The sequence below is a fragment of the Alosa pseudoharengus genome, unplaced genomic scaffold (assembly GCF_046254945.1).
Source record: "Alosa pseudoharengus isolate Yale_2024_CS ecotype anadromous, Long Island Sound unplaced genomic scaffold, YU_APseudo_1.1 YU_APseudo_1.1_scf_7, whole genome shotgun sequence".
Taxonomy (NCBI): Eukaryota; Metazoa; Chordata; class Actinopteri; order Clupeiformes; family Clupeidae; genus Alosa; species Alosa pseudoharengus.
Genome location: NW_027468859.1, coordinates 27,174,546 through 27,191,433, shown reverse-complemented (window position 1 = coordinate 27,191,433; position 16,888 = coordinate 27,174,546). Strand labels below are relative to the sequence as shown.

Below are 16,888 nucleotides of genomic sequence, written 5' to 3'. Positions count from 1 at the left end.
AGACACGCTGGAAACGAGAGAGCAAGAACATCTCCAGGGAAAGGTGAGAAAGTGGATGTCTGTGGTGTGTGTGTGTGTGTGTTGGTTGATGTTTTAGTGTCAAATGCATGTACATTCATGAGTACTGTGTGTGTGTCTGTGTGTGTGTGTGTGTGTGTGTGTGTGAATGTGCATATGCGTGTACGTGTGTGTGTGTGTGCATGAACATGTGTGTGTGTATTGACTTTGTGTGTTTCATGTTTGCAGGCTAAGAGAGGCCCAGCAATGTGTCAAAAACATCACTGGAGAAAAGAAGGTGGAAACGAGAAAGGTCCACGCTAACAGCCTGGTGAGTGAGCCCCTTAACCTTTGACCTTTCAGAGAACATTGAAGGGCATTGTCTCAGCTTCTGCTAGTTAGCAGCTAATTTGCTGCCAAGAAATTTGTTTCCAAAAGGGTGGTTGTATAAGTGTGGCCAATCAACATAGGGTTTTACTTAGGGCAATTGTTCATGGAGCTTTTTGAGGCCAAAATCAAATACCATGGAATAGTATTTTATTGCCTTATTTTGTTCTTCCTTGGCTGAATTTGGTAGCATAGCAACACTAATTTAGATGGATGGGAGTGGTAATCCATCACTCTCTCCTGGTCTGTGATACATCCATGTTTTTTTTTTACCTCACAAAGTTTAAACACAGAAAAATCCAAGCCTTGCATTTAGTATGTTTAATTATTCAAATAGGTTTTAGCATTTGCCTTGTTAAATTTTTGCTTGAACACACACTTACCATTACCATTTCAGCATCCTCATTAAATAATACTAGGGAAAAGGCTCTAAAAAAGAGCCTTCTGCAAGTTCATAAAGTATGACGGGATTAATTAATAAAACAATGTTACCTCTAAAGAATGAAAAAAATATTTGATTTCTGAAAATAAATGTAATAAACTAACAAAACCTCATATGTATAATAAAAAAATTATGAGGAAAACTGCACCTTCATCTCCATGACACCTGCTGGGACATAACGGCTCTCTTCTCCACTGCCAACAGAAAGAAAGGTTACGCCAGAAAGAGGCCAGCCTGGGTGCCAGCTAAGACCCAGCGAGCGAGAGAGGACAACGGGAACAGAACCTAGAATGCACCGGACCCTGAGTCTGCGTCTGCATCGTCATCCTACTGCTTGTCTGGAGGTCTGTGGTACCTCAGTCCACCAAACCTGGGCATCAGCGTAAGGACATATGATGGGGAATTGGGACTCTCTGAATGGCAGACAGACAGACTGCTGCTGGCACTTTAAGGAGAGAGCAGGCGAAGGCCTTGAGCCTACCAGAGTGAGCACTTTAACATGGACTTTTATTGGCATTTGTGACTAATCATTTAGAATTGAAAGTCACATCAAACAGATGGAAACTACTGATTGTAAAATATGAAAATTGTTGCACAGGCAGTGAGTTATAGTGGTCATCGTGCCACGGGCAGTATGGATCAAGCAATGAGCAAGTCTCATCTCTTCCCGCATTAATACTAAAAATTTAACTGAATTGTAATAGTCTAGCTATTTGAAATATTGAGTGTTTATATGTTTTATTTCTAGTGTACAGTCTACACTTTTTCTGTATATTTAAAAATGAAATGAATAATGTGTACAGCATTGCACTGTCTGAATGCTGAATACTTGCATTCTGTACAAAGTAGCCTTCAATTCTTCAACCATCATGTAGGGTAATGTAAACTAATACTGATCAACCTAATACTTTTTCTGTTATCATGGCGACATTTCTCATGTCTGACAGTTACATATTTGACATGTTTGAAAACTATTACATGAATGTTCTAAAATATAAATTCCTCTTTTAACTAACATGTGAACCTTTTCTGATAAGCTATATCACTAAAAACATATTTCATCAGTATCAAGTCATACAAGGACAGCTATTAGAAGATGTAAAAATACGTTTATTCCATAGTATACAACAAACATTTAATAATGTATTATACAGAAAAATCAGGAAACATGAACGTTCTTTGTGTGACATTGATCACAATAACTACCAATAAGGTTAAATTAGTGTGCATTATTGTTACAAATCCACACAGTGGAAATACGGTACTGATTGACACATCTCTGTCTTGCGCAGATGAGATATGATCCAATAAGGTTCCCAACCTTTTCCCCATGCTGAAAGAATCAGTTATACGAGCAAGCAAGTATATCTTCACGAAAGTAGGCTTATGTTTATTATGCGCAGCCTGTAGTTTACATGCACTTGGACAAATTGGACCTCAGTTTACCGACAGACGCACTAGTGTGGGACAAGGGCTCTGGTGCTGAGTCTTGTAAACCTGCTGTAAGTCCTTTCGTCCCTCACCATCTTTTTTTCTCGGGAGAACATAGCAGTCCATTCAAAAAGCTTTAAAGGGGATTTATTAATCCAGATCTATGGACGTACAGCGACACTGTTTTACACGCTGGACGCGTTTCTTCTTGGTGTTTGGTTGCTTCCCGGGACAGAATAACGTGTACGTGACAGTGGTAAAGCTCTTGGGCTTACAAGTTGAGCACGACTGAAAAGCGCTGTCCTCTTGGTAGACGTGTCGGGGGATGTAAAAAGAGTTGCACTGCCCATAGCAGAAACGGTTGATGATTGTGCGGCTGAGGCAGCCTTCTTCATGAATGGTTTGTTTGAGTGGCTGCGTCTTGCACCAGTCCAGCTTCAGATAGCGGCGTTCTGTGACATGCAGGGCCTCTTGGCTAGAATCCAGCACCTCTTCAGCTGGTGTGGGCGGCCCCATCCCCCTGAATATGGTCTGTGGTGTCTGCGGTGATTGTTCCGACTGGTTTGGGTTGTATTTATTGGGATGGGGAATGGCGCCTTGAAATCCCCCGGTCCCTCTGCCCCTCGCTGGGCTCAGAAGTAGCCAGAAGACCACGACCGCAGCAATAGTTGTGTCTCTCTTCATCCTTGAATGGAGATGAAAAACAATTCATATTATAAACCGAATCATGGAAATTTGCAGGCGAATTGAACAGCTTTGGTTTGCCCAGAGAAGTATAAAGTGTAATATGTAGCCTAAGTAAGATACAAGTAGCCAACAATAAAAGTAAATGTTGAAAACGAGAAGCGACGAAATTATCAACACTCCAATCAATTACGTCTCGTTTGTTAGGCTACATAAACAAACAAACATAAACAAAAACAAAAAAACAACTAATAATATACCGTTTGCCATTTCATAAAATAGCCTGATGTTTTATGAGAATTGGATCAAATCAAACGGTATTCAGGGCATAATCATAGACTCACTAAAACAGTTCAATCAATCAATAATGTTACTCCTGAAAATGTTTGCGCTCACCTGTCGGACTTGTGACCACAAGCTGAGAACATGAGCCCAGTGTTCGTAGCGACTCGACAAAGCACCGGACGGAGAGATACAAAATAAACACTGCGCGAAACAGTAATGTAGGCTAAAACAGCTCATCCACTGCTCATCTAGTTCAAACGGAAAGCACACACTAAAACTTGTGCCACCACCGAGATGCCTAACATTTAAATACATTGGCTTTGCATGATGCCTGGATGTCCACGCCCCCACATCTATCCTCCTCCCTCATAGAACAGAAAAAAACAGTCGAGAGGACCATAGGTGTGCATAAGAACATAGATTTTAATAGATATCATTTTAATATACAACAGTAGCCTAGCCCAATGTGACAGCACAAGTGTTGCATGAGGGATCTTCAGCCCATCTAAAAGTTTTCTGATTCAGTGGAGAATTATTGAAATACACTTCTGGCTTGATATACACTGTTTTAACGTTGTAATGTAGATGTGACTATGTGTGGATCAGGGTTGAGGCTTGAGGCTTGCTGGTGACTGTGTCTTCTTCCTCAGAGAAATGTGGCGCTGATTTCTTGGCGACCACATTGTCCAGCCGCTGGCCCATTAGGTACGGGTTGACGCTCTGAAATATCAAAGTATGTGAGACATGTTTGTGTTTATTTCAGTTTTGACTGGGCAAATGTGATGTCACTGCACTAGCTGACCTGCCCACAGTCCCCAAGTCCACCTCCTCCTTTCAAAACTAACCCCACAGGAAATAATGCGGTTTCAGAAAGATCACACAACAGATTTTCAGAGACAGACAACAATATACCCTTTTTCTTCTCTTTGGTCCACCCTTCAGTTTTCCATACAACAGCTCCTTGTTCTAAAAGAGAAGAAGGAAAAGAATTTTACCTCTGTCCCCTGAGAGCAAATTTCTTTCTATTGTATTAGGCAATAGTATGCTGTTTTGCTTTTCCAAATACTTTCAATAGTTTAGTATAATCTCCTGGCTTAAAGGAAACAAGACATCATTCCAGGCCACTTGAAAAAAAAATTTACTCGTCCAAAACATAAGACTTTTATGTAAAATTATATTCTGGAAAAAACAACAACATGATAATCACAAAAATGTCTGGTTTCAGCATGGTTTCTGATCTCAGGTGGCTCATATGAAACTACACACATAAGAGACAAAAAGTCTGGACACTGTATCTCAATGTGTAGAATTGTGAAAACCATACTGCCAGTAACCATACTGCCAGTAATAGAAACTTATCAGCCTACATTGTTAGTTATTAAAAAGTATGGGTGATAACAGTGGATAACTGCTGATTAGAGTGTGCATAGGCCTATACCCAGCAAGAACAATGTGTGTTAATGTGTTTTAATGTGTGCATTACCGGCAATGGTTATTATAGGACTGGTTCAGTGTGACCATGATGATTGCACTAAAGTAATTGGGACAGTCTATGGACACTGTTGGTCACTGTTCAGATATGTGTTTTCATCCATTTCCATCACTCCTAAATGCAGTGAGCTCATGCTAACATTCCTAGTTCCAAAGACATCCAGCATTGTTATAGCAAAAACCCAGAATCAGCCTCGGGTGTGTAATTGGCAGGGATTCTTGGCCTTGATTGATAACCTACCCACTTGGCCAGGGCTGGGTAGTCATGCTCTGGGTCGTAGAGGTGCTGATGCTTCTGGAACTCACGACTGAACTCTGCAGTGTCTGGGGCTTTCTCCAAACACCCATCTGCCGCTGCAGCAGAGATACAAAAAAATAAAAAAAAATAAAAAAAAATCACCCAGGAAAAAGTGACGGCTCATGACTTTTTTTTTTTATATCACATTAATGTGACAAAATACCATGTGCTGTATGTAATGTGCATAGAACTACTCATATATCTTATAAGCAATATATTAGTGTATCCAAGCTGGCAGGATATAATAATATGAGTCATTATTACCACTACTTTTTACTTGCATGGGCCTTGTGTTTCTGGAGGTACCAAATAATGTGTGGTGTAGCCTACAGTGGTTCACCTTCTAGATACACTATTTTCCTTTCAGCTCCAAACACAAACCTGTCTTTCCTAGCGGGCAGGGGTTGGGGGGGTCGGGGTACCCATGGTCTTCACTGAAGTCTTTGGGAACGTTGTCGCCTGTTAATTCTGCTACAATATTGGGGATGTTGCCGTATGGTCCGAGGTGTTGAAGGCCCTCATGGGCTCCACCTGGTGAGCAAATGTTGGAATTACATGGCGAATTGGAGCTAGACCCACATGTCAACAATGTTCGGTGCACTTACAGAAACTAGGCTGAGATCTGGAATGTAAATGTTCCATATTTATGCTATCTATGGAAATCACACCCTGGGTGTGAAAAATAGCTTACCTTGGATACTTTGAGGGCCTACAATATTGGTGGCCTGATGCGCTGGGTACTCTACCCTGGGGCGCGCGATACCCAGCTGTTCCATCACACCATGAAGCAGGCGCTGGATGTCACCATCTGACACTTGGTCCGCCGTGCGGGGGCTGTGGCCTGAAACGACGGCTAACAAACCCATCACCAGGCTCAGGAAAACGGCAAGTGTCCTCCTGATTGTCGAGCCCATTACGGACGCTCACTGTTAAAGAAAATTACCATAAATGTTTGTGCATAGGTTAAGACAATCTAACCAACTTGCAGTTATGTAGTCATCGTCAAAGGAAACATTACTGACTACATTGAATTATTCAGTGGTTTCAGCGTCCATTCGTTGCGTAATATTCGGCAGTATAACATACTACTATTACTATAAATAACATGTTCGTTTGTAGACTACGTTGGGCCTACATTTGGTACACTACAGAGAAAATCCCTTGTTGCATAATATCTACTGTAAGCCTATTTTCGACGAAAACAGCAGAACAGGGAGTTAGAATTAACGGAAATATACACGGCCGGGGGAATCTCATAGCCTATATTTATCTTATTTTATAATCAGAGTTTCCTCTATACCGTTTCGCCCCCATTATAGCAGCCTTGTAATAATGTAAACAATATGCCATAGTGTAGTCTATTCTCTGTGTATGCGTTATGAGTAAATAAACGCCTCTGCGAGGTCTAAACCACTAGAAAAGATGGAGGATGCATCAGACACAAGACAGATAGCATACACGCTCCAAGATAAAGTCCAAGAGAACGCAATCACTCCCACTAAAAACGGCACCAGTAAAAAAAAACATTAAGAGGCCATAAGAATTGGCATAAATGGCTGCATCGTTTACTCACCATGTAGTGTAAATAGAGCGGCAGAAAACAGGTGCAACCGGGATGCCGTACCGTCCACTGCCTACATTACCACTGTTGCTAAGCACTCCGATTGCACCCATTCCCTGGATTGCCATTGGTTAACGCAGATGGAAAATTACATTCGCTGCATTTCAGGCAGGTGGTCTATTTCTGGCGCTCAGCCTACCTTTTCAGGCTTAGCATGGAGTTCAATTTCTGAACACACCTGCTCGTTCCTCCACCAGCAGGCATGGACAGACGGGATGCATATGCGCAGATTTTTTTACAATTGTCTGTTAATAAATTAACCACACAGCAATATTACAATATGACATTAAAATGTTACATTACAGTAAGGCACTCATTTTATTTGAAATAACAATACAATAAAACAATAAAAAAATAAAAAAAATGCTCTAAGTACACTTACCCACCACACAGTAAAGAACAGTAAAGATATTAAGCAAAGATAAATCATAATCCTATAAACCTACACCAAAAACGTGAAATAAGAACACAATCTCAACACATGCAAAACACTACAACTCATTACAATTTATCTGGGCTTCCAAGACCCTCTGTAACTACCCATGTCCATACAACTTCTCTCTATGAACGAGTTAATCCTCTTCACATACTGGTAAACGGGGGTCCTCTGAAAATTAATAGGGGATCGGAGGCCTTTTGGCGTCCTCACGTGAAGACTGCTGAAGATTTTAACGTGGGCTGCCACCCTGCCAAGGTGAGGCTTTGGGTCTGTCGGTGTACCCAACACAGGCTGAGCAGCACCAGCACCTGGCTCCAGTAGACACACTCTCGCTGGGTCCTGGCTAGGCAGTGATCCACATGCGGTGTTCACTTGAGCACCACCAAGCTGGTCATCCTCCTCTGGGGCGCCATTGCTTTGTTCAAGTACCACCAAATCTTTATGACCACCTTCCGGAGTTGTTTCTTTTAGTGTTTCTTCATATTTTGACTCTCTCAATTCTCTCGCTCGACAGTTAAACCCAAATTTGAGAGCTGGGGAAGTGGGGGTCTTAAACAGCGATGCTGCTGTGTCCGCTTGAGAATTAGACCCGAGTGGAGTGGCACATGGTGGCACGGTGGGTGCTGAACGTGTTTGGTCTTCATCTCCGGCATTAGGATTGACTTGCGGTGTGTTATTGTTTTGAGAATCCATAACCACACGACCGCCATCTTGAGTGAGGTCACAGGCTCTAGAGGAGCAAAGTTCAGGCTCATCAGAGTGACCTGGGTCGGAAAGACAGCACAGCGTCTTCAGTATGCTGGAGAAAGAGGAGCTCTTCCTGGGAGCAGCATCGGGCTTCTGGGTGTTTCCTGAAGTTATTCCCACAGGTGTATCAGTATGCAGGTTTAGTGACGGCACAGCTGATGAGATTGGTGTGCAATGTTCCTCTTCTTTGCTTGATGACAAACAGCTGATGTTTCCTTTGACGGCCCTGTGGAAGGCAGAACAAACATTCCAAAGTGCATCTGCATCAACATATGAAGTTGAGAAGCATTTAGCATTTTGGGTATGGGCATTCGGAACTTACCTTCGGACTTTTTGGTACACTGATGCACATCGGTTTGTTTTTGAAGAACCACTAGGTCTTTCATTTTCAGCTAACAGAGGTGATGATTCAGTTGTCCCTTTGGGTACAAAATACAATACAATAAACAATACACAACAATATCCATTGTGAGTGTGTGTGTATATATATATACACACACACACACACACTTACAATGGATTTATATATATGTATATGTATATATATATTATATATATGTATATGTGTATATATATATATATATATATATATATATATTGCTCAAAATAAATAAAGGAAACACATTTTCATAGTATAGCATCAAGTCTATCAAACTTGTAAGCTGTTGGTCTGGCCAGTTATGTAACAGAGGTGGTTGTGAATCAGTTTCACCTGCTTTGGTGTCATCAAAGTTAACAACAGGTGCACTAGAGGGCCAACGATGAGACGACCCCCAAAACAGGAATGGTTTTACAGGTGGTGGCAACTGATAATTTTTCCATCTTTATCCTTCTTGAGTGATTTTTCACAAGTTTCGCATTTGGGTAGGGTCAGTGTCACTACTGCTAGCATAAGCTTTATATATATAAAATGTACTTAAAAAAAATAAGGGAACACTTACAGTTTTCCACAATTGTTAAAACACATTTTTTGAAACCTTCCACCCTTTTCTCCATTCTCAAACTACATTCATAGAATGTCTGACTGTTTCTCTCACCTCAAAAGTTTTGCTCAGAACCAAACAGTGTCAGAGTACCGATCCAGTGTATGATTGAAGTGTTCCCTTAATTTTTTGAGCAGTATATATATATATATATGAAGATTTGCAACTCTACTTATTTATTTATATTTATTGAATTTATCCCCTCCCGCTATTAAGCCCCCCCCCCCCATATATATGTGTGTGTGTGTGTGTGTGTGTGTGTGTGTGTGTGTTTTACCTGATTTGAAAAGAACTCGTGGAAGCATCCCCAAGCAGAAACTCCTTCTCTCTCTTGGTCTCCTCTTTCTGGTCTGGTACCCTTCTTTTGAAGGCTGAGAGGAATGCCTTGCATTGGAACTAGGAGTCCTCTGCACTGATGCAAGCAAAGCTGAACCTATATACAAGATACATTAAGCATGATACATACCCTGACAAAACACTATGTAGACTTATAGTAGGGAGGATGGTTTCTCTGTCACTGGCACCGTTTACCTGAATCACCTGCTATTGCACTATGTAACTTTGGTGTACCATACATGGAGATGATCCATTTCCTCAAAATTGTCAAGCATTATGTATCTCGCTAGCTTTATTTTTCAAATCGCCCGCCTGGCATGCTTTTAAAATAATGCTAAAGTTGTCCCATTCCATTGAAAATCATGGTTTTAAGGCAGACATGAGAGGATTAAGTACCTGCATCAGATAGTCTTCCTCTCCTGTTCCTCCTCCGATCCATATCCATCTCCTCTAACGTACCTGTATCCAGTAGGGAAGGGACCGTGTCCACAACAACCTCAGGGAGAACACCTACAGAAAACAGACAAGGTCATCTTAACTTTCCAAATAGGCTTGCTGTAGTTTTATGCTAAAATGCAGCAATCACACATTGTAGAGACATTTTTCAAACTTACTGAAGAACTCACTGTGTGGTAACTGTAACTGGTCCAGTAACAGCCATAGCTAACCAAACAGGTAATTTGATAAAGTGAGAGAAATGCGTGTCTTACCAATGTTGTGGGCATTTTCGATGAAAGTGTACACGACGGCAACTTCAAGCTTATCATGGCCCTCAACAGCCTTCAAACCAGTGTTGAAGGGGAAAAGGTTTGGAGCAAAGATCACTGACAAGTTATAAGCAGTCATTTTATTCTCAGTAGCTCTGAAACAAAACCACAAAGGAAAGTTTAAGATGGAACATTGAAGGTTCGTCATCATTAAACCACCGTAGATTTTATTTTGACTGACTGATGGACACCAACCTTTGCGAGAGCCTGTTGAGAAAGCAGGAGAGGAACCGGAGAGTCACCGCATTTGTCTCAGGCAGGAGACAGGACAGCAGCTGGGTGGCCGAGGCCCTCTCGTTCTCTGTGGGGAGCTGCTGTGCTTGGAGCAGAGCCTGGTGCAACTCTGCTGGAAAGATGGGGCTTGGCAGCTCACGGAAAAACTGCTTCACCAGGCTAGCCACATCACAAGGGGAGGCTGTGGAGAGGCACTCTTCACCCTTATCCAGCTTGGCCTGTTTTTTTGTTTGTTTGTTTGTTTTTGCGAAAGTGCCATGGAATACATTTCTCTATCTATACTATGGAGATGAAAAACAGCACACTCACCTTGAGGGATTTCAGACGTATGACAGAGCTAGATTTCCTGAACAAGCCCTCAGTGTCAGCATACTTTGAAAGGTGTTGGCAAGCGTCCACCAAAAATCTGATGCAAATTCAAGCAGATGTATTTAAGGGGCCTAACTCTTGCTATGTGTCAGTTTTATTGACTGTCGGAATTGATGTGACTTTACCTTGGCACCAGTCCATACTCAGTTACAGCACATGCATACACATTTTCCAGTGGGACACCAAAAACTTTTATCTAGACAAAGTAGGGGGGAAAGAGTAAGAAGGTTAAAAGGAACGCGTTTCTTTTGGCTTTTTAGGCATGCATGCAACACAACTGGTCCCTAACAATCACACATCCAACATGTTAAGTCTAGCATACACGCAAAGAAAACATTTTCAGTAGAAAACGCACACATTCTCCGATAGGCCTACTATAGCGTTAAACCAATGTTACTGCACTGTGTCGAAATAAACTGAATATAACGCGTGCAGACCGAGCTCTCCCCAGGGCATGATGGTCGCCCTGTGTTTGAATCGTCTTTGAAGTTCAGTGTAGACTTCAGCTTGATTCCATAAACAATACGAAGATGCTGCAGCACAGCCATGCGCATCACATTCAGGTCGGATATCTTCATCGTCGGTTTGTTCACTGTTGCACAACCTGATAATCAACGAAACAATTAGCCAACGTGGAAACGTTTTTTTTTTACAAATTGTCAAATTGCTAAAACCAAGTCCCTCTCCCTCTCTACCGCTGACGACGACCGACTAATGATGTGACGTGCAGGAAGTCTCCAAAGGGTGCCGTTCTTCTTTTTGCCAGGTTACCAGGTCATTTTAAGTATCGAGGAGTATTAACTTATCTAATTAAAATGCTCGATTTTTATTTCAGTGCAATTGCAACAATTTCATTGTTTCACAACTTACTTGCCAAACTTATGTTTTCACATAATGTTAAATGGATTGTCAGAAATGTCATCTTGACCATACATTGTTAGTCCAACCTGTGAGAATCTGAACAAATGTGGCCTTATCCCTAATTGCTGTCTAATAGTTGCCATTTTAACATCAAATCCATGTTTTAATCAAATGTAAAGAACAGGTCACACAAAGTCCATGTACTGTCATGGGTAACTATTTTTATTAAAACAGGACATGTATATACAGTAAACAGTACAGTACAAATGGAGACAGAGAGATTGTAGTAAGAAATGTTGGCCTTAAAGGTGTTTACCATGTGTGTGCTATATTCATCCATTGACTCTTTTGGTGTGCTCTGTGAACATGTTAAAGATGGAAATGCTGCTATAAGGAGAAAGTAGAAGGAGAGATTTATGAGACAACATCTGTGGAATGCCATGTTCAAGGTGTTGGTGAAATCATGCTGCTTGTGTGTGCCTTAGAGAAGGGGTTAATCTTGACTGGATTCCATAGATGTCGGTCATTAGGGGATACAGCCTTATAGATATGGTCAACTGCTTGAGCGACTGCGTCTGTTAGCAACACAACATAGGTCTTCGGATTCCGTGAATAAAGCTCTCTGAGATTTCTGACTTCACTCCCGACTGGCTGAGACTTCATTTCTCAATCTCTATACAAATTTCTGTTCCTACAAGATGGATGGAGTGGTAGCGAGTTTGGTTGCTTAGAAACACTTCCTGTGGACAATGGAGGGGCCTGCCTCATCGTACTCCTGCTTGCTGATCCACATCTGCTGGAAGGTGGACAGGGAAGCCAGGATGGAGCCGCCGATCCAGACGGAGTACTTACGCTCAGGGGGAGCAATGATCTAGAGGGAGAAGAGAAGAGAACTGATGAGTACTATGGCTTGTCGTCTCTGGAGCTCAGTGAAATGCAGTCTTACAGTATGTCATATATGCCAGTGGGGTGAGAGTGATGGCAGACAGCCATTTTATTTTAGTATTTTTTATCCTCTACTGTCTCTATTGTGCAGTGGAGTTTTTTATATTTTATATACTTATATTACTTCTATCTATCTATCTATCTAGCTCACCTTGATCTTCATGGTGCTGGGGGCCAGGGCAGTGATCTCCTTCTGCATACGGTCAGCAATACCAGGGTACATGGTGGTACCACCAGACAGAACGTTGTTGGCGTACAGATCCTTACGGATGTCAATGTCGCACTTCATGATGCTGTTGTAGGCAGTCTCATGGATGCCGGCAGACTCCATACCTGTCAGGTAAAGCAGACAAAAAAAGTCACACAGGTTAGTGTGGCTACCTTCTTCAAAAAATATGTTCATCTGAGGACTTGCACTACATTCTTTGATCACTAGAGGGCAATACGGCACTAAACGTTGATGTTTTCAAAATATACTGCTCAAAAAAATTAAGGGAACACTTACAGTTTTCCACAATTGTTAAAACACATTTTTTGAAACCTTCCACCCTTTTCTCCATTCTCAAACTACATTCACAGAATGTCTGATAGTTCTTGCAAAATAAAACACTCGCTTCAAAAGTTTTACTTGTGCTCAGAGCCAAACAGTGTCAGAGTACCGATCCAGTGTATGATTAAAGTGCTCCCTTAATTTTTTTGAGCAGTATATATGTAAGATATATATGTACGATAATACTCAAGGGATACTGACCAATGAAGGATGGCTGGAAGAGGGTCTCGGGGCAACGGAAACGCTCGTTACCAATGGTGATGACCTGGCCGTCAGGCAACTCATAGGACTTCTCCAGGGAGGAAGAGGAGGCAGCGGTGGCCATCTCATTCTCAAAGTCCAGAGCGACGTAGCACAGCTTCTCCTTGATGTCACGCACAATCTCACGTTCAGCTGTAGAAAACAAGATTCACGAAAGGGTGAGGATAGTTTCACATAAGTTTTGATCACCTAATACCACAGGTACATCTAGATATGAATAGATAAAATAGACCCAGGCTATACATAAACCATTTGACAAAAGCACATCCTTATGAGATATTTTCTCAAATGTAGAAATGTTTTTTTGCATTTTCTTGAGAGGTAAGACAATTTTCAGAAGCTCTTACCAGTGGTCACGAAAGAGTAGCCACGCTCTGTCAGGATCTTCATCAGGTAGTCAGTCAGGTCGCGACCGGCCAGATCCAGACGCATGATGGCGTGGGGAAGAGCGTAGCCCTCATAGATGGGGACGTTGTGGGTCACACCATCACCGGAGTCCAGCACAATACCTATGGAGCAGCGAACAGATAAATAGTGAGACTGGTGAAAATACTGGAATTGGTGAAAAACTGGAACTGGTGAAAACTGGAATCAATTATGTTTTATTATAATCAAATTTGAAATGTTTATTTTTTTCTGTTTTATTCCACACTATTAAAACGAATGGGTTGTCCCTATCTGGACACAGAGATGTGATAAAAAACCAATGCAAGTTGTGTCACAATCGTTTTAAGAGTGCATGTGGTGCATTTTGATTATATAATGATTTGCCCTACTGATTGTAATTAGTGGTGAGTGGATCTCGGGGGGTATACTGACCAGTGGTACGGCCGGAGGCGTACAGGGACAGAACAGCCTGGATGGCCACATACATGGCAGGGACGTTGAAGGTCTCGAACATGATCTGCAAGGAGATTAAAGACAAGAGAGGTATGTTAAGCACGCCAGCACAGATCTTGCTTTCTATGACAGGCATTTGACCTTGGTGAAGAGAGATATTGCTTGGCGCCTTCATAGGCGCTTTCTCACTTGGGTCATCTTCTCCCTGTTGGCCTTGGGGTTGAGGGGGGCCTCAGTGAGCAGGGTGGGGTGCTCCTCAGGGGCCACGCGCAGCTCATTGTAGAAGGTGTGATGCCAGATCTGACAGGGTGGATAGCAGACAGAGAAGAGGGTGTTAAACACAGGGCTTGTGGGCACTTCAATCATTATTACAAGTTGACCGATAATGGCTAACGGAGGCTAATATTTTACTTTATTTTGTTAACTCATGAGAGAGTTGGATAGGGCCGGGATTCACAAATCATACTGTCACAATACTTTACGCACTTTAACAATAATATCTGATTCAACGATTCTGCAATACATTTGCAAAAGATAAATCTACCATACCGAAATCCAAATGAAATGTGCAAATAAAGTCAAAAGGCAGAATGCCGGAATTGTATTTATTCCATTTCATTTGTAACGCCGAGGCTGATTTCTGTATCGATATTTTGTCAATCTAAAGTTGACTATGTACAATAGATGAATATATTGCAGATAATTATCTAAATTGACTCCATTACTGTCTGTGTGAGTGTATGTGTGAGGTAGTGTTTTGCGTTTTATGGGCTACCAACCTTCTCCATATCGTCCCAGTTGGTGATGATGCCGTGCTCGATGGGGTACTTCAGGGTCAGGATACCCCTCTTGCTCTGGGCCTCGTCTCCGACGTAGCTGTCTTTCTGACCCATACCCACCATCACACCCTGTTGGGAAGACATGCAGAATGTCAGAACTTACGCCAGCTGCGTAACCGCCAGTAACAAATATAGACCCTTTCAACAATAAAAACAAAATCAATGCTTGAACATTCTATTTGGTTCCCTATCTACTTCCTCTGCATTAAGATAACATATGGAATGTTAAAACGGAAGCCTTGTGGGGCCAACTATGATGCTGATAATGGAACTCTCTTGAAAGGGTCTATACGTTTACCATAAAGCGTAATTTATAACACACAGTGGTGAGCTTATGTCAAAGTTATGTAGGCCTACCTGATGACGGGGCCTTCCAACGATGGAAGGGAAGACAGCGCGGGGAGCGTCATCACCGGCAAACCCAGCCTTGACCAAGCCAGAGCCGTTGTCGCACACAAGGGCGGTAGTCTCGTCGTCGTCGCACATGATTGGTCTTTTCTGGGATGGTCTAGTGAACCAAAACACAAACGGTGAATTTGCGTAACAGAGATGCGTCTACTCAAAGAAATAATGTCAAACACAGTCTACTGGATTCACTGTGCGTTATGAAAAGTGAAAATTGTGTAGACCAACTTAGTTAACTATTTTAAGTTGCTTTAGGCCTACAGTACATGCTTGCGCATCAAATGTAAACATTACTTTTACTGTCATAAAAGTCTTGGCAAAGCACACGAAACCGTTGCTCTTTTCGCAATGCAAATAGGCCTACCGTCTCAAAATATATCACAAGCAACAATGCATCACCTATGCTGATAACAATAAAGTCAAAAGGGGACATAGCCAAGCCCCCCAAATTCAAGTTGCTATTTTGAGCATCAGCTCTTGTCATTCCATCCAACAGCCCTCCTGAGCCTCCTATCTGTAGCTATTTCACAGCTGAAGGAGTTTGTCCACTGACAGCTGAGTGCGGTGTCTGCATCCAGTCACAGCTGCCCCCTCAGGGAAGGCTAAGCTAGCCCTGCTATGCATAAACCAGGTGCTAAAATCTTTCTGGCCCTGACAGCAGCTACCATCTGAGTGTTCAGCCTTGAGAGTGAAGTACACAAGAACACAGCTGAACTCGACTGACCAGACTGAGACTCCCTTACAAGATCCGGTTATTGTTCACACCTTCAACTACTGTCACAATGCTATTCCTTGTACAACCATCAGTCCTTAATTGTTTCAAACTCACTCTGCATCTCTGTATCTATTTGAAGTACCTGTGTTGATTCAAGAGAAGCTTGATCTTTCTAGGTGGGTACCAAACTCACACAATCTGACAAGCACTCGAATCAGCTGGCTTTGCCTTACTGGAATCACTTGTCTCTTGTCACTATGCTGGTGTTTAGACCACGATTCATTCTGTGCATCTTCCTGATGTAGCCATTATTTTTTTCTGTTTATCCTTTTGAAGAAGCCACTATACTTTCTGTATATCCTTTAAAGTAGTCACTATTTTTCGGTATCCTTTAAAGTACACACTATTTATCTGTATATCCTTTAAAGTAGACACTACTTCCTATATCCTCCGGAAATATCCTCTATATATTCTGTGTATCATCCTGGAGTAGCTTCTATTCTGTCAGTGTATCCTCTTGAAATATAGCCACTATATTTTCTGTGAATAATCCTCAAGTAGCCACTATTCTTTCTGTTTATCCTCTTGGAGTAGACAAGACGCTATTAATTCAGTGTATCCTTCTGAAATCACTACCATTCTGCCAATTCTGTTTCCTGTAGTAGTCCATAGAAAGATAGGCAGTGGGAGTCACTCACCAAGTTGTACCGCAAGACTGGAGTTTCCTCTGGGACAAAGGGCAAGGGTCTCTGATACTCCTTAAATATGCCCGTGTTCCAGGGGGGACGGGAGCTAGGGGCGGGCCCTGGGCTTCACACAAGCCCAAATAAGAGCTGCCCAAAAGTCACCCGCGTAAACGTGCATCTATGAGTGCATGCAGGGGGGCCTTTGACAGGACGCCACTAAAATGGAGAAATGTTTCCTATAGGAGACAGGAATCCATCCCCGTCACAAAAATAAG

The 16,888-nt window shown here is 42.1% G+C and overlaps 4 protein-coding genes across 4 annotated transcripts in view; 1 reads left to right on the top strand and 3 right to left on the bottom strand.

Annotated features, from left to right (window-relative positions):
• Positions 1-1,841, top strand: part of fmn1 (formin 1) — a 20,086-nt gene extending 18,245 nt beyond the window's left edge. Inside the window, exons 15-17 of the mRNA XM_076272229.1 lie at positions 1-43; positions 247-328; positions 1,031-1,841. The exon at positions 1-43 is cut by the window's left edge and continues 107 nt beyond it. Coding sequence (XP_076128344.1) covers positions 1-43; positions 247-328; positions 1,031-1,075 — 170 coding nt within the window. The 3' untranslated portion in view covers positions 1,076-1,841. The remainder of the gene's footprint in view (positions 44-246; positions 329-1,030) is intronic.
• A 74-nt stretch (positions 1,842-1,915) lies between these two features.
• Positions 1,916-3,493, bottom strand: grem1a (gremlin 1a, DAN family BMP antagonist). Its single transcript, XM_076272228.1, has 2 exons — positions 3,338-3,493; positions 1,916-2,942 (listed from the first exon to the last, which is right to left on the bottom strand). The coding sequence occupies exons 1-2, from the start codon at positions 3,367-3,369 to the stop codon at positions 2,408-2,410; spliced, it is 567 nt and encodes a 188-aa protein (XP_076128343.1). The 5' UTR covers positions 3,370-3,493; the 3' UTR covers positions 1,916-2,407.
• An 88-nt stretch (positions 3,494-3,581) lies between these two features.
• Positions 3,582-6,680, bottom strand: scg5 (secretogranin V). Its single transcript, XM_076272227.1, has 6 exons — positions 6,589-6,680; positions 5,707-5,941; positions 5,397-5,546; positions 4,959-5,071; positions 4,139-4,192; positions 3,582-3,946 (listed from the first exon to the last, which is right to left on the bottom strand). The coding sequence occupies exons 2-6, from the start codon at positions 5,927-5,929 to the stop codon at positions 3,818-3,820; spliced, it is 669 nt and encodes a 222-aa protein (XP_076128342.1). The 5' UTR covers positions 5,930-5,941; positions 6,589-6,680; the 3' UTR covers positions 3,582-3,817.
• Positions 6,681-11,573: 4,893 nt separating this feature from the next.
• On the bottom strand, positions 11,574-16,661 carry actc1a (actin alpha cardiac muscle 1a). The gene is made up of 9 exons (XM_076273085.1): positions 16,626-16,661; positions 15,165-15,315; positions 14,748-14,876; positions 14,158-14,268; positions 13,948-14,032; positions 13,476-13,637; positions 13,069-13,260; positions 12,469-12,650; positions 11,574-12,243 (listed from the first exon to the last, which is right to left on the bottom strand). Exons 2-9 carry the CDS (start codon positions 15,291-15,293, stop codon positions 12,100-12,102), a joined length of 1,134 nt encoding a protein of 377 aa, XP_076129200.1. The 5' UTR covers positions 15,294-15,315; positions 16,626-16,661; the 3' UTR covers positions 11,574-12,099.
• Between the last annotated feature and the right edge of the window lie 227 nt (positions 16,662-16,888).

Bases quoted from the DNA above. Each gene is read 5' to 3' on its own strand.
- actc1a (XM_076273085.1), bottom strand. From the start codon at position 15,293: ATGTGCGACGACGACGAGACTACCGCCCTTGTGTGCGACAACGGCTCT. The intron at 14,877-15,164 runs GTAGGCCTACAT...TCTTCCCAACAG, and splicing joins TTGGAAGGCCCCGTCATCAG to GGTGTGATGGTGGGTATGGG. The intron at 12,244-12,468 runs GTGAGCTAGATA...TTCTCCCTCTAG, and splicing joins CCAGCACCATGAAGATCAAG to ATCATTGCTCCCCCTGAGCG.
- grem1a (XM_076272228.1), bottom strand. From the start codon at position 3,369: ATGTTCTCAGCTTGTGGTCACAAGTCCGACAG. The intron at 2,943-3,337 runs GTGAGCGCAAAC...TCTCCATTCAAG, and splicing joins TGTGGTCACAAGTCCGACAG to GATGAAGAGAGACACAACTA.
- scg5 (XM_076272227.1), bottom strand. From the start codon at position 5,929: ATGGGCTCGACAATCAGGAGGACACTTGCCGTTTTCCTGAGCCTGGTG. The intron at 5,547-5,706 runs GTAAGCTATTTT...TTTGCTCACCAG, and splicing joins AGGCCCTCAAAGTATCCAAG to GTGGAGCCCATGAGGGCCTT. The intron at 5,072-5,396 runs GTTTGTGTTTGG...TCTCTGCTGCAG, and splicing joins CTGCCCGCTAGGAAAGACAG to CGGCAGATGGGTGTTTGGAG.